The sequence below is a fragment of the Pan paniscus genome, chromosome 4, assembly GCF_029289425.2.
Source record: "Pan paniscus chromosome 4, NHGRI_mPanPan1-v2.0_pri, whole genome shotgun sequence".
In the NCBI taxonomy this organism is placed as follows: Eukaryota; Metazoa; Chordata; class Mammalia; order Primates; family Hominidae; genus Pan; species Pan paniscus.
Genome location: NC_073253.2, coordinates 71,044,845 through 71,069,408, shown reverse-complemented (window position 1 = coordinate 71,069,408; position 24,564 = coordinate 71,044,845). Strand labels below are relative to the sequence as shown.

The following is a 24,564-nucleotide window of genomic DNA, read 5'->3' as shown; positions in this document are numbered from 1 at the left end:
ATCTATATTTCTAAGAAGTTTTTTTTGAGAAACATGTGTTAATTTTTTTTTCTTTTTGAGATGGAATTTTGCTCTTGTTGTCCAGACTGGAGTGCAATGGCGCGATCTCGGCCCACTGCAACCTCCGTCTCCCAGGTTCAAGCGATTCTGCTCCCTAGCCTCCCAAGTAGCTGGGGTTACAGGCATGCACCACCATGCCCAGCTAATTTTGTGTTTTTAGTAGAGACGGGGTTTCATCATGTTGGTCAGGCAGGTCTCAAACTCCTAACCTCAGGTGATCTGCCTGCCTCGGCCTCCCAAAGTGCTGGGATTACAGGTATGAGCCACCACGCCCAGCCATGTTACTTTTATTATAAGAAAACAATAATCTTTAAAAACATCGTTACTCATATATTATACCAAATACATGCTATCCAGTTAAACTTCCTTTTTTCCTGCTGTTATCTTGTTTTGCCTAAGAAAATCCAAATAGCACTTTATAAACCACAGTGCTCCTGTTTAAGGTCAAGCTGTTTTCTTTTCTTTTCTTTTTTCCTTTTTTTCTTTTTTTTTTTTTTTTTTTGAGACGGAGTCTTGCTCTGTGGCCCAGGCTAGAGCACAGTGGCGTGATCTCGGCTCACTGCAAGCTCTGCCTCCCGGATTCACACCATTCTCCTGCCTCAGCCTCCCGAGTGGCTGGGACTACAGGCACCCACCACGATGCCCAGCTAATTTTTTGGATTTTTAGTAGAAACGGGGTTTCACCGTGTTAGCCAGGATGGTCTCGATCTCCTGACCTCGTGATCCTCCTGCCTCGGCCTCCCAAAGTGCTGGGATTACAGGCGTGAGCCACCACACCTGGCCAAGGTCAAGCTGTTTTCTAGGAATCCCGGACCTGAAGACCAAATTTGGAAACGTAGAGGGATTTATCTCACTCCCACCTGAGCCTGAGACTGTCTTCTACAGGTGTTGCCGCAGGCAGGGTCACGCACTATTTCCTCTACCGTGTACTCCCCTTCTCAAGACTCAGTGACTTGCACGCTATCACTCTTCCTTCTTCCTCTCTCCCCCATGGGAAGATTACCCTCTCTCACCTCTACTCTTTCCCTATCCTAACTCAAGGTGCTTTCAGACAATACACAGTCACATCACACATCATTGAATGATCCCTTTATTCTCCCTGTTCCAATGTCTGCAATGCACAATCTCCAATTGAGCAAGCACAGGAGTCATCGTCTCAACTCCTGTCTTCTCACTGGGGGCTGACAAAAGGAAGGTATCCTCTCCGTAATAAGAGAAGGAATAACCAGTTTCCAGTCTTCTGGGGGCTGGGGAATAGCAGACAAAGACAGAAAATTAGCTCTCTTCTATACTCTGAGAGCATATGAACACCACATATATTTTGGGAGCCCTCCTTTTTTTTTCCAAAGAAATAATGGAAAATTATGAAGCAGAATATTACTGCTGTAGTTCAGCTATGTTATGGCTTAAAGTAGTGCTGGGAAACCACTCACCATTTTAAGTATGCTCCAAATAATGACTTCCCATTAATTTTGAGAACACAATCTGTCCTTAAGGTTAAGACTGTTTGGGCTTTCTTTGCGTCTCTTAATTAAAATAAAAAAATACATTTTCAAACAAAAGAGGTCCCTTTGTAAAATCTACTGTGTTATCAAAATGGCAATCACCATCATTAATGTTTCCCAACATTCGCCACTGGAGTCCTTTCCTGGGATCCAAACTGCTCATAACAGGAAACTCGACTAAATTACTGGGGCTGGCACCAAGCTATCCTAGGAGGCAAAGACAAAGAATGCATGTTTTCTTTCTGCAAGACAGTGCTCTTCCCCTATTCTGAAGGCTAGAATCAAAAAAAGGGAACTCTTGAAGCCATGTCTCTCAACTGGCATGAACAAGACTCAGCAGCTTCATCAGCACAAGGAACTAGTGGCCAAGCAAAATCCCAAAGGCTCAGAGGACCTGACTGTGAAGCACCCTCAACTCTGACTGTTCTATGCAGAGAAGAGTAGCACATTTTCCAGGAGACCAAGGAGAGTTATAAAATCTATTACTTACCATTTTTATTGAAAAGAGTTGATATGCCTGGCACACAATGACCCCGAAGATGGTGCAGCTTGGATAGTGAATGTGCAAGTTAGCTATGCAGAGTGTACTTCCTTTTCTGAGCTGTGTGGTCTGTCCAGCTTTCACACATTGATACGTGAGGCTACATTTGCATGTTATCTCAACCCTCAGAGCATTTGTATAGCTGGCCATGTTTATCTTGTTATTATTTTTCAATAATACAGGAACAGGTATAGATGTAGTTTTGAAGACTGAAAAATTGACACAAAATTTTTTAGAAGTACCTAGATATTAAATTTTGCTATACATTATTAATCTGTTTTATATAACTTCTATATTTTTGGATCCATATGTGTGCGTGTGTGTGTGTGTGTGTCTCCATCTCTCTCTTATCTATGAAAGACTCACACCAAAATGTGAATAGCATTTGACTTGAGTGGATATATTATTATAAATAATTCTTTTTTTGTACTTTTTGGAGTTTTTCAAGTTTTCTATCTTGGGTATATAGCACTTGTGTAAAAACATAACTATAATCATTATTAAAAAGAACAAAAGTATATGAAAATTTTAATAAGCAACTCCAATTATATTTAAATTCATATTACCAGTATTTAAATGAAGGAAACATTCATAAGCTTATCATAGAATGCCATTCATTTCCCTAAAAAAAAAGTACAGCTCAGTCTAGGTTCATGTATTAATTTTGGGGTAATATTTGTTAGCATCAGATGTTAAGGGCATAGTATTTGATCCCAAGTAGTCAGACTTTCCAATCATCCATGTACCTCTCTGAACACATTCTGATATACAGATTTGGCCCCTTTAATTGGAATATTTAGCCTTCTACTAAAGTAAGTTCAAGGGTAGAAGGTCATCTTTGTTTTCCATGGCAAAGGATAGGCATGATTCCTTTTTTGGTGGTTGCAAATTTCCAGATCTTGTTGTAAGTATTACAGTGCTTATTTAGTGTAAGGTCACCAAATTTCTATACATGATGCTGACCAAACACTAATTAATCCTATATCCATACAAAATCCTTTTTCAAAAAGATGTTACCTGTTATTTATTCCTTAAAATAAAAATGTTTTCAAAATTAAGACATAATTAGAAATATAGATTAATAGGACAGGCAAAAAGCCAGGGTAGGGGTTGAGTTTCAGAAGTAGAAACTGAGATTGTCCTGAAAACTTTACATATTATAAAGAGGGATGTGAGGCATGGTCAGAATCTGGTGGATGGTCAGGAATCTGAAATTGCACATTATCTTACACATAATACATGCTTAATGAATGAATAGAGGAGGAAGAGCAAAGCAAGAGCGAGATATGGGACCCAGGCATACTTTTGAGTATAACACATTTTCCAGAATGCTTTGAAATGGAGACATTCTTTACTTTCACTAGAAAGCCTCTTATCTACTGTCTGTTAGAATAGAGATCATCAAAGTGCAGATACAGCTTAGGGTAAAGAGAATCACTCTAAAGCAGTGGTTCTCAACCTGGCTGCACATTAAAATCACCTGGGATGTTTTAAGTCTCAGCTCCCAGGCTTCACCCCAGGTTATTATATGAAAATCTGGGGTTGAAACTCAGGCATCAGTGTATTTCAAAGCTCACCATGTGATTCCAAGGTATGTGCATATTTGAGAGCCTTTGCCTTAAAAGAAGGAGCAGGTGACTCATACTAGCAAGATAGTGAACAGATCACCAGGCCAGCCTTGTGGGTAGAAATAATCGTGACACTCTGACACTGTTCACTACTAAGTTAATCAACATGTTTACCCCATGTACTACATAAAAATTACTTAATCGGCCCGGGCGCGGTGGCTCACGCCTGTAATCCCTGCACTTTGGGAGGCTGAGGCGGGCGGATCATGGGGTCAGGAGATCGAGACCATCCTGGCTAACACGGTGAAATCCCGTCTCTACTAAAAAAAAAAAAAAAATACAAAAAATTAGCTGGGCCTAGTGGCGGGCGCCTCTAGTCCCAGCTAGTCGGGAGGCTGAGGCAGGAGAATGGCATGAACCCGGGAGGCGGAGCTTGCAGTGAGCCGAGATTGTGCCACTGTACTCCAGCTTGGGGGACAGAACCAGACTCATCTCAAAAAAAAAAAAAAAAAAAAGAATTACTTAATCTTAGTCATGCTACAATTTCCTCTCTATACCAGTAAGTTGGACACAAATTACATGATAAACAGGAATCTAGCAATTACTCAGTTAACAGTGTAATTTATTGGGTAAGTCTCTGGTTAAGAGAACTTTGAATTTCAATTCATCCATCTAAATTCCATTTCAAGTTGTGCTTATTTCCAAATGCAGATTAAGGTAATTTTTAGTCGTTATTGAAATAAATTTAGTGGTCTTTCAAACACATATATTTAAGAAAAGTATTTTTGGCTAAGAAAAAAAAAGAAGTTCCCCACCCGGCCGGCCGCCCCGTCCGGGAGGGAGGTGAGGGGCGCCTCCGCCCGGCCAGCCTCCCCGTCCGGGAGGTGGGGGGCGCCTCTGCCCGGCCGCCCCTTCTGCGAAGTGAGGAGCCCCTCTGCCCGGCCACCACCCCGTCTGGGAGGTGTACCCAACAGCTCATTGAGAAAGGGCCATGATGACAATGGCGGTTTTGTGGAATAGAAAAGGGGGAAAGGTGGGGAAAAGATTGAGAAATCGGATGGTTGCTGTGTCTGTGTAGAAAGAAGTGGACATGGGAGACTTTTCATTTTGTTCTGTACTAAGAAAAATTCTTCTGCCTTGGAAAAAAAAAAAAGTTGAGTTGAAACTCCCAACTATAACTTGTAGTCCACAAGTATATTTTCATATTTAGTTTTTAAGGCATAATCATGTTATTTGAAAAATATATGTCAAACATCACATATGTGAGTATATCTCCTGTGAAGCCAGAGCTCAGTACATAAGTTCCTGAGCAGGAAGATGAAACAGGAAATGCAACAAAGATGACAGAGAGCATAGTGATACCATCTGAAAATGATAAACCTATGTTTTCGCAGTATGGGCACTGCAATTATTCCTGCTAATAGAAGGGAGAAGTAGCTTACAGAATGCAAAATAAGTTATAATTCTTTAAATACTGGGGCATGCACTCTCTTTTCATACATTTTTATTTTAGAAAACAGTTTTTGTTTAGTCAATGGTGCAATGAATGAGTCTGCCCCTTCAGTACTCACTGAAGGTGGTGGCTAGGTGGAGACTGTGAGATCTAGAAGAATGGGGTGGCTAGGGAAAACCAACTTCATTTTTTAAACTCATCTTGCAAGTAGATAAAGGAAAGAACACTAATAAAATTTGAGTAATATTAATGATCATTACTGAGAAGCATCGTCAGTGTTTTATCTATTATGCTTTTTTTTTTCTTTTTGAGACAGAGTCTTGCTCTGTCCCCCAGGCTAGAGTACAGTGGCACGATCTCAGCTCACTGCAAACTCCGCCTCCCGGGTTCAAGCAATTCTCCTGCCTCAGCCTCCCAAGTAACTGAGATTACAGGCATGTGCCACCACACCTGGCTAATTTTTGTATTTTCAGTAGAGATGGGGTTTCACCATCTTGGCCAGGCTGGTCTTGAACTCCTTACCTCATGATCCACCCACCTTGGCCTCCCAAAGTGCTGGGATTACAGGTATTAGGTTTTAAAAGAAGCATGGTTAAAACTGTTAGCATAGAAGGTTAGAAATAGTTATAAACTCCGATACATTTTCTTTTTTATAACCCGAATGTCTAACATTTTATACAAGAAACAAGTAGCCATCTACTCTACGTGCCCAACATTAATGTGCCTGGCTAAGACCCCTGAGATAGAACAGAGGAATGTCGAATCTCACCTTTTCCAGGAAGGCTTCTCTGCTGCTAGCTCACTGATCTCCCGTTTTTTCTGGAAGCCTGCAGGCCACACTACAAAATTAAGCTCTTTTAATATGTTTGCCCTTTATGGTTCTCTAATTGTATTGGGTGTATTAGGTTTGGCTCCTCAACTAGATTGGAAACTGCTCCAATGAGAATTAATTTTCATACTTCCTTTTCTCACTCTAAGGTCCTAGGTCAGCTTTTTTTTTTAACACTTTTTCTTTTTTTTTTTTTTGCCTAGTGAGTTCCTCAGATGAAAGCAATGTTTGTTTTGTACACTGATTCTGCATCTACAACCTTCCTTGAAGCCCATCATTTATGGGAAGCTATAAGAGAACCTTTGGCTAAAATATCGCCAAATACTAAGAGATAGTCACTACAGAGCTGCTCTTTGATCATGAAATTAAAGGAAACTTACAAGCAGATTCATAAAAATTCAAGGAAATTCAGTCTCCCTGTTTGGCTAGATATGAAATAGCAAATGGGAAGTAGCAGGAAAAAGCAGAATAAGAACAGGCATGCTTAAGAAGGCTGTGCAGGAGGAAGTGGGGACTTCCTTGATTTGGGTTATTTCTCTTTCACTTTTTGTTTTAAAAACACAGTGAACTTTTTCACTCTTGTACTTTCTACTTTTAATGAAAGAGGGCCTTAACTCTTCAGAACATCAGTGTTCTGGAAGAAATAGCTTATTAATCAACTTACTTTTGATTAAAAAGAGAGTTTCCACCACATTTTAGTGGAACGAGTAGATTGTATTGAAACTCAAGAAAAGAAGGGAGCATTTGTCTTTACAATTTAAACCCAATCCCAGGTGAATATTTACTACAGTAAAAACAATCTGCTAAAATAGGACAATGAAAAAATTAATCTAGACTTCACTTAAGGAGTTTTTATCAAACCAGTTAACCTGGAGAGCAAAGAGACAACAAAGCTTATAGAAGAATTCTAGGTTATATATTACCTTGCTTTGTTTTTTGTAATTTTGTCCATTATTTGTATCACACCCTCTCTTTGGGTCTTTGGGGATGCATGAACTCCGTGGGTCTATTGGGTCCTGCTGTTTTCTTCTCGTGATTTCTCACATCGTTTGTCCTTGCATTTGTTTCACAGAAGCAGAATTCTAAGTCATAATCCCTTTGCTTCAGTGGGTCTCCAAGACAAGATTTAACTGACACACACTCTCATGGGGTTGCTTATTGCTTTTGCCATTTGTTTAATGATAATTTGATCTTTAATGAATAAAATAAAGGTCCCACATCAAAAGGGATCTATTTCTCATTTTTTCTCCTTCCTTCCTTCCTTCCTTTTTTCTTTCCTACTTTTTTTAAATTATACTTTAAATTTTATGGTATATGTGCACAATGTGCAGGTTTGTTACATATGTATACATGTGCCATGTTGGTGTGCTGCACCCAGTAACTTGTCATTTACATTAGGTATATCTCCTAATGCTATCCCTGCCCCCTACCCCCACCCCACGACATGCCCCGGTGTGTGATGTTACCCTTCCTGTGACCATGTGTTCTCATTGTTCAATTCCCACCTATGAGTGAGAACATGCAGTGTTTGCTTTTTTGTCCTTGTGATAGCTTGCTGAGAATGATGGTTTCCAGCTTCATTCGTGTCTCTACAAACGACATGAACTCATCATTTTTTATGGCTGCATAGAATTCCATGGTATATATGTGCCACATTTTCTTAATCCAGTCTATCATTGATGGACATTTGGGTTGGTTCCAAGTCTTTGCTATTGTGAATAGTGCCACAATAAACATACGTGTGCATGTGTCTTTATAGCAGCATGATTTATAATCCTTTGGGTATATACCCAGTAATGGGATGGCTGGGTCAAATGGTATTTCTAGTTCTAGATCCCTGAGGAATCGCCACACTGTCATCCAGAGTGGTTGAACTAGTTTACAGTCCCACCAACAGTGTAAAAGTGTTCCTATTTCTCCACATCCTCTCCAGCACCTGTTGTTTCCTGACTTTTTAATGATTGCCATTCTAACTGGTGTGAGATGGTATCTCATTGTGGTTTTGATTTGCATTTCTCTGATGGCCAGTGATGATGAGCATTTTTTCATGTGTCTGTTGGCTGCATAAATGTCTTCTTTTGAGAAGTGTCTGTTCATATCCTTTGCCCACTTTTTGATGGGGTTGTTTTTTTCTTGTAAATTTGTTTGAGTTCTTTGTAGATTCTGGATATTAGCCCTTTGTCAGATGAGTAGATTGCAAAAATGTTCTCCCATTCTGTAGGTTGCCTGTTCACTCTGATGGCAGTTTCTTTTGCTGTGCAGAAGCTCTTTAGTTTAATTAGATCCCATTTGTCAATTCTGGCTTTTGTTACCATTGCTTTTGGTGTTTTAGACATGAAGTCCTTGCCTATGCCTATGTCCTGAATGGTATTGCCTAGGTTTTCTTCTAGGGCTTTTATGGTTTTAGGTATAACACTTAAGTCTTTAATCCATCTTGAATTAATTTTTGTATAAGGTGTAAGGAAGGGATCCAGATTTAGCTTTGTACATATGGCTAGCCAGTTTTCCCAACACCATTTATTAAATAGGGAATCCTTTCCCCATTGCTTGTTTTTGTCAGGTTTGTCAAAGATCAGATAGTTGTTTATATGTGGCATTATTTCTGAGGGCTTTGTTCTGTTCTATTGGTCTATATCTCTGTTTTGGTACCAGTACCATGCTGTTTTGGTGACTGTAGCCTTGTAGTATAGTTTGAAGTCAGGTAGGGTGATGCCTCCAGCTTTGTTCTTTTGGTTTAGGATTGACGTGGCAATGCGGGCTCTTTTTTGGTTCCATATGAACTTTAAAGTAGTTTTTTCCAATTCTGTGAAGAAAGTCATTGGTAGCTGGATGGGGATGGCATTGAATCTATAAATTACCTTGGGCAGTATGGCCATTTTCACAATACTGATGCTTCCTACCCATGAGCATGGAAGGTTCTTCCATTTGTTTGTGTCCTCTTTTATTTCATTGAGCAGTGGTTTGCAGTTCTCCTTGAAGAGGTCCTTCATATCCTTGTAAGTTGGATTCCTAGGTATTTTATTCTCTTTGAAGCAATTGTGAATGGGAGTTCACTCATGATTTGGCTCTCTGTTTGTCTGTTATTGGTGTATAAGAATGCTTGTGATTTTTGCACATTGATTTTGTATCCTGAGATTTTGCTGAAGTTGCTTATCAGCTTAAGGAGATTTTGGGTTAAGATGATGGGGTTTTCTAGATATACAATCATGTCATCTGCAAACAGGGACAATTTGACTTCCTCTTTTCCTAATTGAATACCCTTTATTTCTTTCTCCTGCCTGATTGCTCTGGCCAGAACTTCCAACACTATGTTGAATAGGAATGGTGAGAGAGGGCATCCCTGTCTTGTGCCCGTTTTCAAAGGGAATGCTTCCAGTTTTTGCCCATTCAGTATGATATTGACTGTGGGTTTGTCATAGATAGCTCTTATTATTTTGAGATACGTCCCATCAATACCTAATTTATTGAGAGTTTTTTAGCATGAAGCACTGTTGAATTTTGTCAAAGGCCTTCTCTGCATCTACTGAGATAATCATGTGGTTTTTGCCATTGATTCTGTTTATATGCTGGATTACGTTTATTGATTTGCGTATCTTGAACAAGCCTTGCATCCCAGGGATGAAGCCCACTTGATCATGGTGGATAAGCTTTTTGATGTGTTGCTGGATTCGGTTTGCCAGTATTTTATTGAGGATTTTTGCATCAATGTACATCGGGGATATTGGTCTAAAATTCTCTTTTTTTTTGTCGTGTCTCTGCCAGGCTTTGGTATCAGGATGATGCTGGTCTCATAAAATGATTTAGGGAGGATTCCCTCTCTTTCTATTGATTGGAATAGTTTCAGAAGGAATGGTACCAATTCCTCCTTGTACCTCTGGTAGAATTTGGCTGTGAATCCTTCTGGTCCTGGACTTTTTTTGGTTGGTAGGCTATTAATTACTGCCTCAATTTCGGAGCCTGTTATTGGTCTATTCAGGGATTCAACTTCTTCCTGGTTTAGTCTTGGGAGAGTGTATGTGTCCAAGAATTTACCCATTTCTTCTAGATTTTCTAGTTTATTTGCGTAGAGGTGTTTATAGTATTCTCTGATGGTAGTTTGTATTTCTGTGGGATCGGTGGTGATATCCCCTTTGTCATTTTTTATTGCGTCTATTTGATTCTTCTCTCTTTTCTTCTTTATTAGTCTTGCTAGTGGTCTATCAATTTTGTTGATCTTTTCAAAAAACCAGCTCCTGGATTCATTGATTTTTTGAAGGGTTTTTTGTGTCTCTATTTCCTGCAGTTCTGCTCTGATCTTAGTTATTTCTTGCCTTCTGCTAGCTTTTGAATGTGTTTGCTCTTGCTTCTCTAGTTCTTTTCATTGTGATGTAAGGGTGTCAATTTTAGATCTTTCCTGCATTCTCTTGTGGGCATTTAGTGCTGTAAATTTCCTTCTACACGCTGCTTTGAATGTGTCCCAGAGATTCTGGTATGTTGTGTATTTGTTCTCGTTGGTTTCAAAGAACATCTTTATTTCTGCCTTCATTTCATTATTTACCCAGTAGTCATTCAGGAGCAGGTTGTTCAGTTTCTATGCAGTTGATCAGTTTTGAGTGAGTTTCTTAATCCTGAGTTCTAGATTGATTGCACTGTGGTCTGAGAGACAGTTTGTTATAATTTCCATTCTTTTACATTTGCTGAGGAGTGCTTTACTTCCAACTATGTGGTTAATTTTGGAATAGGTGTGGTGTGGTGCTGAAAAGAATGCATATTCTGTTGATTTGGGGTGGAGAGTTCTGTAGATGTCTATTAGGACTGCTTGGTGCAGAGCTGAGTTCAATTCCTGGATATCCTTGTTAACTTTCTGTCTTGTTGATCTCTCTAATGTTGACAGTGTGGTATTAAAGTCTCCCATTATTATTGTGTGGGAGTCTAAGTCTCTTTGTAGGTCTCTAAGGACTTGCTTTCTGAATCTGGGTGCTCCTGTATTGGGTGCATATATATTTAGGATAGTTAGCTCTTCTTGTTGAATTGATCCCTTTACCATTATGTAATTACCTTCTTTGTCTCTTTTGATCTTTGTTGGTTTAAAGTCTGTTTTATCAGAGACTAGGATTGCAACCCCTGCCTTTTTTTGTTTTCCATTTTCTTGGCAGATCTTCCTCCATCCCTTTACTTTGAGCCTATGTGTGTCTCTGCACATGAGATGGGTCTCCTGAATACAGCACACTGATGGGTCTTGACTCTTTATCCAATTTGCCAGTCTGTGTCTTTTAATTGGAGCATTTAGCTCATTGACATTTAAGGTTAGTATTGTTATGTATGAATTTGTTCCTGTCATTATGATGTTAGCTGGTTATTTTGCTCGTTAGTTGATGCAATTTCTTCCTAGCCTTGATGGTCTTTACAATTTGGCATGTTTTTGCAGTGGCTGGTACCGGTTGTTCCTTTCCATGTTTGGTGCTTCCTTCAGGAGCTCTTTTAGGGCAGTCCTGGTAGTGACATAATCTCTCAGCATTTGCTTGTCTGTAAAGTATTTTATGTCTCCTTCACTTATGAAGCTTAGTTTAGCTGGATATGAAATTCTGCATTGAAAATTCTTTTCTTTAAGAATGTTGAATATTGGCCCCCACTCTCTTCTGGCTTGTAGAGTTTCTGCTGAGAGATCAGCTGTTAGTCTGATGGGCTTCCCTTTGTGGGTAACCCGACGTTTCTCTCTGGCTGCCCTTAACATTTTTTCCTTCATTTCAACTTTGGTGAATCTGACAATTATGTGTCTTGGAGTTGCTCTTCTCGAGAAGTATCTTTGTGGCGTTCTCTGTATTTCCTGAATCTGAATGTTGGCCTGCCTTGCTAGATTGGGGAAGTTCTCCTGGATAATATCCTGCAGAGTGTTTTCCAACTTGGTTCCATTCTCCCCGTCACTTTCAGGTGCACCAATCAGACATAGATTTGGTCTTTTCACATAGTCCCATATTTCTTGGAGGCTTTGTTCATTTCTCTTTATTCTTTTTTCTCTAAACTTCTCTTCTTGCTTCATTTCATTCATTTGATCTTCTGTAACTGATACCCTTTCTTCCAGTTGATTGAATCGGCTACTGATACTTGTGCATTCATCATGTAGTTTTTGTGCCGTGGTTTTCAGCTCCATCAGGTCCTTTAAGGACCTCTCTGCATCAATTTTTCTAGTTAGCCATCTGTCTAATCTTTTTTCAGGGTTTTTAACTTCTTTGCCATGGGTTCTAACTTCCTCCTTTAGCTTGGAGTAGTTTGATCTTCTGAAGCCTTCTTCTCTCAACTCGTCAAAGTCATTCTCCATCCAGCTTTGTTCTGTTGCTTGTGAGGAGCTGCGTTCCTTTGGAGGAGGAGAGGCCCTCTGATTTTTAGAATTTTCAGTTTTTCTGCTCTGTTTTTTCCCCATCTTTGTGGTTTTATCTACCTTTGGTCTTTGACGATGGTGACGTACAGATGGGGTTTTGGTTTAGATGTCCTTTCTGTTTGTTAGTTTTCCTTCTAACGGTCAGGACTCTCAGCTGCAGGTCTGTTGGAGTTTGCTGGAGGTCCACTCCAGACCCTGTTTGCCTGGGTATCAGCAGCAGAGGCTGCAGAACAGCAGATATTTGTGAACAGCAAATGTTGCTGCCTGATCATTCCTCTGGAAGTTTTGTCTCAGAGGAGTACCCGGCTGTGTGAGGTGTCCGTCTGCCCCTACTGGGGGGTGCCTCCCAGTTAGGCTACTCAGGGGTCAGGGACCCACTTGAGGAGGCAGTCTGTCCATTCTCATATCTCCAGCTGCATGGTGGGAGAACCACTACCCTCTTGAAAGCTGTCAGACAGGGACATTTAAGTCTTCAGAGGTTTCTGCTGCCTTTTGTTTGGCTATGCCCTGCCCCCAGAGGTGGAGTCTACAGAAGCAGGCAGGCCTCCTTGAGCTGCGGTGGGCTCCACCCAGTTCGAGCTTCCAGGCAGCTTTGTTTACCTACTCAAGCCTCAGTAATGGCAGGCGCCCCTCCCCCAGCCTCGATGCTGCCTTGCAGTTTGATCTCAGACTGCTGTGCTAACAATGAGCGAGGCTCTGTGGGTGTGGGACCCTCTGAGCCAGGCACAGGATGCAATCTCCAGGTGTGCCGTTTGCTAAGACCTTTGGAAAAGTGCAGTATTAGGGTGGGAGTGACCCGATTTTCCAGGTGCCCTCTTTCACCTCTTTCCTTGGCTAACAAAGGGAATTTTCTGACCCCTTGCACTTCCCGGGTGAGGCGATGCCTTGCCCTGCTTCGGCTCACACTTGATGCACTGCACCCACTCTCCTGTACCCACTGTCTGACTAGCCCCAGTGAGATGAACACGGTACCTCAGTTGGAAATGCAGAAATCATTTGTCTTCTGCGTCGCTCATGTTGGGAGCTGTAGACTGGAGCTGTTCCTATTTGGCCATCTTGGCTCCACCCCTTTCTTTCTTTCTTTCTCTTTCTTTCTTTTTTTTTCTTTCTTTTTTCTCTCTCTCTTTCTTTCTTTCTTCTTTCTTTCCTTTCTTTCTTCTTCCTTCCTTTCTTTCCTTCCCTTCCTTCCATCCTTCTTTCCTTCTTCCTTCCTTCCTTCTCTCTCTTTCTTCTTCCTTCCTTCCTTCCTCCCTCCCTCCCCCCTTCCTTTCTTTCTTTCTTTTCTTTCTTTCTTTCTTTCTTTCTTTCTTTCTTTCTTTCTTTCTTTCTCTTCTGTCTGTCTCTGTCTCTGCCTTTCTTTCCTTCCTTCCTTTCTTCATTCCCAGTTTTTATCCCAAAATATTAGGCCAAAAAAGTTGCAAAATACACTGATGTATCTAATGTCACAAATGTTAGTTATACTTTGAAGATTTTTGACTAATAGTCCTGTGTTCTAATAATAGTAATAGCCACTATTACTATTTATTGCTTTTCCAGTCGGTTACAGTATAAATGATCTCAGTAAATCAACCTAACAGTTCTAGGAAAGAGATATTATTTTCCCTGAGCATATTTTAGGGCTTAAGGGTTTAGTAACTTGCCCATTGTTAAATAGCCATGCCATCCCCTTTTCTTGGGCCATTTTGCTGCTCTTAGCATAATGGTAGGTGATGGGCATGAGGTGGGGGTGGAAGAGCAAAGAGTGGGGGCCAAATATCTGTCATAGGACAGATATTTGACTGTCCTGTGAATTACGTGTGTATATAAAAATTGTTTCATTAAGGAAAAAAACTGAACTAGCCTTTGATCAGCTCTCGTGAGAATTGACTCACTTATCACAAGGAAAGCATGGGGGAAACTGCCACTATGATCCAATCACCTCCCACCAGGTCCTTCCTTTGACAGATGGAGATTACAATTTGAGATGAGATTTGGGTGGCAACACAGAGCCAGACCATATCATTTACCATTTTGGGCTGTTTTCATAAGTAAATATTGGGAGACTAATTTAGGAGATGCTATTGTTGGGTCCCATTAAACAATTAAAAGGGCTTGCAGGGGAGACAATTGTGTAAAGCCAGGGTGAGAATGCTGACCCACACGTCGAACACTAGACAACAGGTGTATGTTGACTGTCTACTCTGTGATCACTAGAATAAATAAGTGACCTGAATTTTGAGTATAAAAAGGGAAAAGTGTAAAAATGTAGCAAAACTCTGAGCTTCCTTTATCCATCATGTCCTAGTGAACATAAATACCCATCCCACTTCTCTAACTTCTTTTGATACTGGCTTCTTTCGATAGTGATTTAGTATAACGATCCAACTTTCTGGACTGGGCTTCACAGGGCTGTTGTTTTCACCTGTCCTTTTCCTTGAATTGGTGGTGCACCCCCTCAGAGAGCATGTGGAGTAGGGGGCACCTATAATGCACTCCATTTGGGCAAACTAAGCTACATCTGCTCTCTCCAAACAACAGTCCACGCTGACACATGCTAGGCCTAGTGGGTCCTCATCTTTCCCGGTTTCTAGAGATTCTCCTTTAGTTTAGGCCTGGAGACTTTCTGCTCTGTGTTGATTACTGTTGAGCAGTTTCTGGTGTCTCAATAGTGCTCCCTGCTGGAGATGCTCTATCATCAGATATACCACCTTTGGCAAGAAGTCGGAGGACTCTCCATCAAGTGTGAACCTGGGCTGTTCCTGCTATTCATTACCCTAGAAAGGACTCTGATAAATCATTAAGCTAGCCCTAGGGGGTCTGGTCAAGGCTCAGCTCTTTTATTGTTTGACATTTGTAATTCCTAAGGGTGGAAGGAATTCTCAGGTGTTACTCTAATAACAGCCTTGAGCCAGATGCTCTCCATCAAAAACTCTCTCAATAGTGGATTGTTCAAGAACAGAGTTCAGTATTTATACACATTTAACAAATCTTACTCCTCTCTAATTCACACAGTGTTTTGAAGGGCAGGGGACAGAATGTCTCTGGAGCTCCCAGGGCAAATGCAAGACTCTTAAGGGCCAGGGCACATTTATTAGTACGATCTCCATATCATACCTAACATATTAAAATACATCCCACATCCAGTAATCTTTTTATTTGCTATTTAAAAACAATTTTGAGAATTATTTTTAAAAATTTTGCTTTTGAAATTATTTTCATGTAGGTAATTTAGTTACTGTTATCTCCCAGCAATCAAATGCATTCTTGAGAATTTCTGCCAAGTGACAGAAAGTAACATAATTTATTTATAAATGTGTGAAATGTTTATTAATAGTAACAATAAAGTTAACATGATACATGCTGATGTTTAAGCATTTATTAATTCTCATTTTGCATTTTTTTATTTTGATATATTTTTCCTCTTTTCTTTCTTTCTTTCCTTTTTTTAAAGAGTTCTCAGACCTTTCAAAAGGTCTCAGACCCTAAGTACCATATTCTCTAATGAATAAGATTGTACAACCAATGTTAATCAGCTTCTCAGGTAGGTAACCTTACCTTATACAACTCATAAGGCTAGGTATTAAGTTGGACTATATAAAATTGATGTTTTTTCTTGTAAAATATGATCAAATAGAAGCAATTTCACATAATTTAAACTAATAGTTTATGTTCATTCTATTCTGCTACTGAACACTATCTATATTATTCCTTTCATCTAACTGGATTTTTGTACCCATTAACCAACTCCTCTTTATCTCCCTTCAGTCCTCTGGTAAACTAGTAGTTTTTGGTTACAAATATAATATGTTTTCCCCCTTGGACACATGGATTCAAATGGTAGAGTTAAGACTAGTAAAAGCAACTGCTGTGCACGTGGCTGGTGCTCAGCATTTGCTGAATGAATGTATGCACACCTAAGCAAATAACCAAACTAAACATAACAATGTAAATAAGAGTTAAATTGCATGGTGCAGACGTGTGGTCATGGACCTGGCAGAATATGTTAACCATACAAAGCAGTTTGAAAATTACTTTGAAGTTTTTTAAACCAACATTCTGTTTTTAATTTAATTTTGTTTTTTTTTAGAAGAGATTGGCATTTTCCGTGGGAGAAAGCAGTTCTGGCGTATTTCACTGTTGACTTCTCATTAGGGAACAAAAAATGGAAACATCACAGGAGTTTAAGGAAGAAAAACTTTAAAAAAAATTATAGACCTAAGAGAGAAGAGACTTCAGAGGTTGGTAGGATTTTCATGAAGCATGTTGCTATTTACTTGGCAGCTAAGATTATCTTCAGGGGTAGGATCTGAAGGTACTAGTGTTCTCTTTTTCCACTGGAGCTCAGAGAAGCCAACAGCTCTATTTTTCATTGGGGAACTCTAGGGCTGGCAATCCTAGAGAAAACAAATAAGTATCAAATCTTAACCATCAATAGGATTTTACTTTGAGTCCATCCACCCATCCGCTTTTTCACCTTCTTATCCTCTTGCACCACGTTGTGCCATACTGTCTAGGTACTGGGAATAGAATGTGGTGTAAGGTACAAGGCACATTTTCATACCAGAAAGGGCTATTTGTCTTGTATACAGAGAGTCAATGTGATTAGTGCTGGAAAAACAGAGGGAAAGTTCTCAGGCAGCATAGATAGAGAACTGATTCCTGGAGAAATTGGAGAAGGTTTCATCAAAGATATGCTAATTGGACTGGGTTCAAAATAGAGGTTTTTAACCCTGGCTAAAGATTAGAATAACCAGTAGATTTTTTAAAAATTCAAAAAACAAAACACCCATGCCCAGGCAGGATCTACCATAGCTGCTTTTGTTTAATTGGCTTAGGATAGACATCTGTTTTGTTTTGTTTCTTTTTTTTTTTTTTCCTTTAAGGAAGTGAGCCAGATGAATCCAATGACCAACCTGGTTGAGAGCCATTGGTCTAGGAGTAGAAACGCACACAAGGAATAAGGGAGAAGGAGGTTCGGTTAGTTGAGGGAGAGAAAGTTGGAAGCATTTCAAGCTAAATAAATGGTATAGAAAAAGAAAGATGATGTGTTACGGTTTTCAGTCTCATCATGGGTGTAAGCTAGTGTAAATTGGAAACTAGAACATTCTATATCAACATGGATGCTTGGAAGATCTACCTTGAGGGAAAAATTCAGCAAGAAAATGTCTAATGTCTTAGCAAGAAGCTGTGGGCCATCCTGGGTCAGGTTTGAAAGGTCAACCAAACAATGCCTAGTGATCAAAGATAATTTTATATTGGGGAAGGGACCTTGATATTCATTATCTATGAAACACAATATATGGAACCCGAACCAAGAACTTCACATAAAAATCTAGTGCAAGACTAATGAAAATGATAGGACCTCCTAAGAAACAAACTAACCCTAAGAATATGTTCATTATCCAGGGAAGACGGGTTTCCACGGGAAATAATTCCCACCAAAAACTAAGCCTGTAATAAAAAATCACTAAGTACTGAAGAAAGCATAATATGCCATGAGAATGAACTGGTAGACTTAGCAGAGAATTGCACTGCAGAAACAATATATACTGGAACAATTTGAAAGAATTCCGTGAAGATATATTTAACATGTTGAAAGCTATAAAGGTAGGAAAATAATCCAGTAAACTAGACAACAGAAAAAACTAGACAAAAGAAAATTGAAAAATAACCAAATCAGAATTTTAGAAAAATACTTTTAAAATAATCTCAATAGGTCAGCAAATGGATCGACTATACAAAGTTGAATAAAATAATTGGAAAATTAAAAGATAGAACTAAAGAAATCACAGAGAAATCAGCAGAATATTCTACATAGAGAGAAATAGGTAGAAAATAGAAGTTCCAAGTACAAAGTAGTATACATTTTTGGAGAGTGAGAGTTTTTTTTGGAATGCAAAGCACTAGATTGAGACTTTAGACCGATGAGAGACAGAGTTAGCATACATTTATAAATCAATCATTCTAAAATTTAAATTAAATTCTAACTTACATATTTTGTCACCACATGATTGAGTTTCTAAGCCATTTGCTGAGAAGTGTAAAAAATTCATAAAATATTAAAAATTTATATTGTAAGAGATGAAAATATGGTTGAATGATAAATGAGGCTGTGAACTTTTGCTACATAATTGTTTTAGAATTTTGTTTCAGGAAACTGTATTTGTTCAAACAATGATTGCCATAGAAAGTTAATCTTAATAGCTAATGTTGTGATATTGACACTTGGACTAAGATCTCACTAATCTATTAGGAGTCTGAATAATTCTACCAGAATGAAATACTAAGCATAAACTCTTAGGATTAGAAACATGACTAAAGTCATGTTTACTTGTAGGAAGTAAAATAGTTTAATTGAGTCCTATTTGTCTATTTTTGTTTTTATTGCATTTGCTTTTGAGGTTTTAGTTATAAATTATTTGTCTAGGCCAATGTCCAGGAGAGTTTTTCCTAGATTTTCCTCTAGGATTTTTACAGTTTCAGATCTTACATGTAAGTCTTTAATCTATCTCAAGTTAATTTTTGTATATGGTAAGAGAATAGAGATGATTTCTCAAAAAATTAAAAATAGGACTACCACTCAACTCAACAGTCCCACTACTGGGTATCTACCGAGAGGAAAATAATCTTTATATGAAAAAGATGCCTGCACACATATGTTTACTGCAGCACATATTTTGAATTGCACATATTTACAATACATATTTACAATAGCAAAGTCATGGAATCAACTTTCATGTCCATCAATGGATGATTGGATAAAGAAAATGTGGTACATATGCACCATAGAATATTATTCAACCATGAAAGAGAATGAAATCATGTCTTTTGGAGCAACATGGTTGGAGCTGGAGGTCATTATCCTAAGTGAAATAACCCAGAAATAGAAAATCAAATACCACATGCTCTCGCTTATAAGTGGGAGCTAAACAATGGGTATGTATGGACATAAAGAAGGAAATAATAGACAGTGGGGACTCCAAAAATGGCGAGGATGGGAGGGGGATGAAGGTTGAAAAATTACCTGTTGGGTACAATGTTCACTATTTGGGTGATGCGTACACCAGAGGCCCAAAGCTTACCATTATGCAATATATCCTTGTAACAAACCTTCACATGTACCCTTTAAATTCATAATAAAAATATTTTTAATGTAAAATAATGTTTCCTTATGATTAACTTAAAAATACAATACAGAATCTCAGCTTTCAAAAACACAAATACAGTTAAAAATGCAAAATAAAAATCTAGTGAATATCATTTATATAAAATTTAAAAACATACAAAACAATATCACATATTTTTCATTGGTACATACATATTTAGTACAAGCACAAAAATATGAACTGGAAAGATACATACCAACTTAATGAAAGTGACTGTATCTGAGTAGTAGAAGACAGAAAAGGCAATAGAATTTTTTTGGGGGGCGGGGATGTGGTACAAAGTAATTAATTGGATGTATTATTGTTGCTTCTTAAAAAAGGGTTTTAAAGTATATATGTCTACGTCTATACACATAAACACATATATATGCAAAGTGTATATGATATATATGTATTAACATTCATCAATTCTATATAGTGAATACCTGATATTTGTTGTATTTCTGTAAACCTTCTATAAGAATATTTTTATAAAGAGTAATACAATAATTATAATTTATTTATTTATAATTCTATCCTAATATATACAAGTAGAATATGTCAAAATGACACATAAAGGCTGATTTACCCATTTTCACTATTCACTCAATCTTTATCTTCTGTTTATATAAATAATCTAGAGATTTAGTACAAATTAATTCAAGAGCTAGTTTTCAAATTAGATAACCCCAAAGTGCATATTTTTGTCTTTAATCACATCAAATAAATTGTCCTCACCTTCAGAAATTTTTTGTTTACTGATTTCACAGGCAATTCCCTCAAATTTGAATGGGCAGGCACACAAACACTTTCCATCCATTAGAATCACTGTACCTCCATTTTGGCATGTGTGGCATTTTCTTACACTAAATTCATTGATATAGTCTTCAATGGCTCTTTCCAAGTTTTGTTTCTTTAGGTGTGCATTTTTCATTTTCACTGGAACCAGATTATATATAGGAGACAGCTGAAAGGAAGCAAAACATTTAATTTTAGGTCCTTTTTAACTGAGAGAACTTGTAGAATACACTTTACTTAATTATTCATTCACTGATTCATTAATTCAACAAAGACTTATTGTATGTATAGTATTGCCAGATGTGATGTTAGCTTTTAAACAATCAAAACTAGTCAAGATGTCTGCTATCAGGGAGGTCATATTACGGAGTTAAGGAGGCTGATATTAATAAAATAATGATGCATAAATTTCAAGTAGAAAGTGTGATAGGTGCTACAAAAAAAAACAGGTATATGTGCTTTAAAAATGAACAACTGAGGGACTTAAACTTCTGGCTTGATAATTTATTGACATATTATTTTGTGAATTGTTTTTGCTGCCTTCTTCCTTCTCTTCCAGAAGGTAACCAGATGCTTGCTATCTCTTGCCTAAGAGGAGGTTTGTGTGCAAGGCCAAGTCCAGAATGCCCCTGAAGGCAACCTTTTTCTAATTTCTTTCTTGTTTTTTTTTCCTCTAAAAGTCTAAATTCATTGAGAAATTTTTGTAGAGGGAAGGAATATAGAAGAATGCCACCAAGGAAAGAGATTCCTCCAGAATAGAAAGGGGATAGAAGTTAGTATATACCTCAAGTAACAGGAAACCATAGCTAGATATTTAGCAGCTATTTTGGGAGATAGAAGGACCTATGGGGTGCCTTGAGGAAGCTGCATATGAAGTATCAGGAATCCAGTCTTGTCAGTGATTTCCATTTGCAAGCCTGGCATGGAGGGCTTGGAAATATTTGACTTCTAGTGAACATGTGAGCCTGAACAATAAGGTTATTGAGGTAACTACGATGAACTAAAGGCATATGTAAATTATATCTCCATTTCCCAGATGGAAGTGTTAGGATTCTTATACCAATTTATACAGCAGGGAAAAAATTTCCTGAGCCCCATCCAACAAGTAAATGAAAGGTGAATTTTCTAGCAACATGGAGGGACATGATCTCAAAATCACATTTAATTAGATGTAAAGAAAATGAAGTAAAAGTATTTATTTGGCACACTCAAATTCCTGCAGTAAGATACACAGTTGCTACACTGAAATCAAGGAAGTTTGGAAAGCTTTGACAATAAATACTGAGCTGAGATTTGAAGGTGTCAAGGCAGAGAGAAGACTATTTCAGGCGTACAGTAAAGAATTTTGAAAGTTTTTAAATGGAGGAGGAAGTTGGGAAGATGTTGTTCCAAAGATACAAAATTGTAGTTAGATAGAAGGGGTAAGTTCAGAAGATCTATTGTGCAGCTTGATGATCATAGAAAACAATTAAAAAGTTCTTATAATGGAGATATCATAACATATACAGGGAAATTTATATGTTCACTTAATTTAAGCAAATTCAATTGTGTAACTAGCAAGAGCTGTTTGAGTGAATAAACTGTTAGAAATAGAGGTACTTTGGTGGCAGAGCACTTTAAAACAAGAGACCACAAAACTTAAAAGAAATGAGAATCTAAAGAGCCCAGAGCTAAAACAAACAAACAAACAAAAACAAAAAACAAACCAAAAAAACCCCACAAATTCCTGCAGAAGAATAATGATGGATTAAATAATGTGGACTCATCTTTTCCCTAAGGACAATGAGGAAAGCTAAACAAAATAAAACCAAACATTTTTTTAAAAAACTGCTAAAATGCCCTGGAGAACTAATAAGAAAATAAAAAATCACTGATCTAAGATCTGGGAGGAGGTGGAAATCCAAGAGGTGGGCCCAGTATTCTAGGGCTACTAGTCCTCTTGACACATTTCCTAATTCAGCAAGAGTTAGTAGAGAGACTAGGAGGTAGAGCAACACATTACTGAGCTGAGGAAAAAACACTGGAATTCAGATCAACCAAGGTAGACATGCTATCCTTTGATTTGGGGACTAAGAGGGAAGTGGAAGTAGGATAGCTCTGGCAGAAACTGCAGCCCAGTTTGGATTAAAATAATCTTGGATCATTAGTGGGGATGCTAGAAGCTTTTCAAATATAAATATATATGTTTGAAATATACAAAATTATCCCAGGCATCAGGCTACTCCTATAATAATTTTACGTACAGTATTTAGCCCACAGTAAAAATAACTAGGCACACAAGGAAATAACACAACATGAATGAGACCAGTGGAAATTGTGGAAAATAGAAACAGCTATGGTGGCTGCCAATGTTTGTGCTATCAGACTTCAAACAATTATCAGACTTTAAACCAACTGTTTGCATAAACAGGGAGATAAGAGACAAGTCTGAAAATTTTAGCAAAGAACTGGAAGTTATTAAAAATAGATTTGAAAAAAAGAAACAAATATTAGAATACAAATTAATGAATTAGTTAAATAGCAAATGTGATAAAACTGAAGCAATTTAATGAATTGCAATATAGGTAAGAAGAAAATATTGACAATAAAGCATGAAGAGACAAAAGGATAGGATATACAGAAAGAGGGAAGGAAACGTAAGTGATAGTGTGGGAAGGGAAAAGATCCATATATTTTGAGCCCCAGAAGCAGAACAAAGGACAGAATAAATAAGAAGCAATATTTGAAAAACTAATGACTGAGAATATTCCAGACCTGGTGAAAAACAACAAGATATCTTATGAATAAAAACTACGGTGAAAAATAATTTTGCACCTAGGTATTATCAGAGAAAAATTGCTAAAAAAACAAAACCCAAAGACAATGGAGAAAATCTTAAAAAACAGTTTAGTAAAAAGCCTTAGTATTTTGAAAGTAGACTAAATTTGACTTTACTAGATACAATCAATAATATTATAAAGAGTCAAATGGAAATGTAAAAAATAAAAAGCATGATAAAAGAGATGAAAAATATCTTTGATGAGTTTGTCAGTAGATTTGACACAGCAAAAGAAAGAATCAGTAAACTTGATAAAAGATTGGTAGAAATTAGCCAAATTAAAGTGCAAAGAGATAAAAGAATTGAAGGGAGGGAACCCAGAACTAAGCATCCAAGAGTGTGGGGCAATATGAAAGAGACTAGCACATGTGTTACTGGAATCCTTGAAAAAAGTGAAGAGGTTATAAGAAGGGGTTGAGAGGGGGAGAGAAAGAGAATGTGATTGTGGCAGAAGAAATATTTGAAGATACAATGACCAAGAATTTTTCAAAAGTAATTAAATAATCAAACCATAGACTCCAGAAATTTAAGGAACTTCAAGCAGAATAAATATACATCTCATTCAAACTGTGGAAAACCAAAGATTAAAATGAAATCTTCAAGGCGATGACAACAAAGGGAAATGCTACAAGCAGAAGGTCAAAGATAAGAGTTACAGCATACTGCTTATTTAAAAACTATGCAAGCCAGAAGACAAAGGGGTAATATCTTTAAGTACTGAAAGACAAAAACGAAACAAAACAAAAAAAATCCACACAAACTGTAAACATAGAATTTTATACCTAATGAAATGTCATTGAAAAAAATACTTTTTTTTTCAGAGAAGAAAAAGCCAAGAGAGTTTGATACTAGCTGATGCACACTAAAAGAAATGCCAAAGGAAATTTTTCAGGCAGAAGAATTACCACAAAGAACTAAAATTTGGACCTACATAAAGTAATCATGAGCTCTGAGCATAACTAAAATGAAGGCAAAAATATACCTTTCTAGTTTTAATTGCTCTAACATATATTATCTACAGCAAATGTTGTCGCATTGTAGTATGAGTTTATAGTGTATGTAAAAATTTAAAAATATGTATGTAAAATATACATACACTATAAACTCATGATACAATATGATAAAAATAGCATTAAAAATGGGAGGGAGGATTTGGAAATATAGTGTTGTATTTGTTTTACACTATACATAAGGCAGCATAATATCATTTGAAGGCAGACTATGATAAATTAAGGATGTATATTGTGAATCATATGTTATAGAGTAAAAAATATTTTTTAAAAGAGACATGAGTAATAAAATGGAATCATATAACATACTGAATAAAAAAGAATAGTCAGGACAAGAAAGGAACAATGTAATGAATAAACAAAATTTAACTGAAATGTTAAAGGGAGAGTGCTGGAGTTCAGGGGGAAGCAGAAAGGCATCTGTGGTGGTTGGAAGGCCAGGGGGTCTTACATGCCCAGATTACTACAGAAAGCCATTCAACTGCAAAGATAAACAACTA

At 37.7% G+C, this 24,564-nt stretch overlaps 2 protein-coding genes across 3 annotated transcripts in view; both read right to left on the bottom strand.

Annotated features, from left to right (window-relative positions):
* The window catches only part of FYB1 (FYN binding protein 1), a 168,246-nt gene extending 161,859 nt beyond the window's left edge, over positions 1–6,387 (bottom strand). The window contains exon 1 of one of the 2 annotated variants that reach the window (XM_034960140.4): positions 5,897–6,387. Coding sequence is in view for 1 of the 2 variants with exons in the window: in XM_034960138.4 (XP_034816029.2) it covers positions 2,056–2,058 (3 nt within the window). In the remaining variant the exon portion in view is untranslated. Of the gene's footprint in view, positions 1–2,055; positions 2,149–5,896 lie in introns of those variants that run through there. The other variant, XM_034960138.4, reaches the window with a different exon arrangement.
* An 8,043-nt stretch (positions 6,388–14,430) lies between these two features.
* C9 (complement C9) overlaps positions 14,431–24,564 on the bottom strand; it is an 83,400-nt gene continuing 73,266 nt past the window's right edge. The window contains exons 10-11 of the mRNA XM_003810967.6: positions 20,177–20,405; positions 14,431–16,687 (exon numbers count right to left, since the gene is read on the bottom strand). Coding sequence (XP_003811015.1) covers positions 16,653–16,687; positions 20,177–20,405 — 264 coding nt within the window. The 3' untranslated portion in view covers positions 14,431–16,652. The remainder of the gene's footprint in view (positions 16,688–20,176; positions 20,406–24,564) is intronic.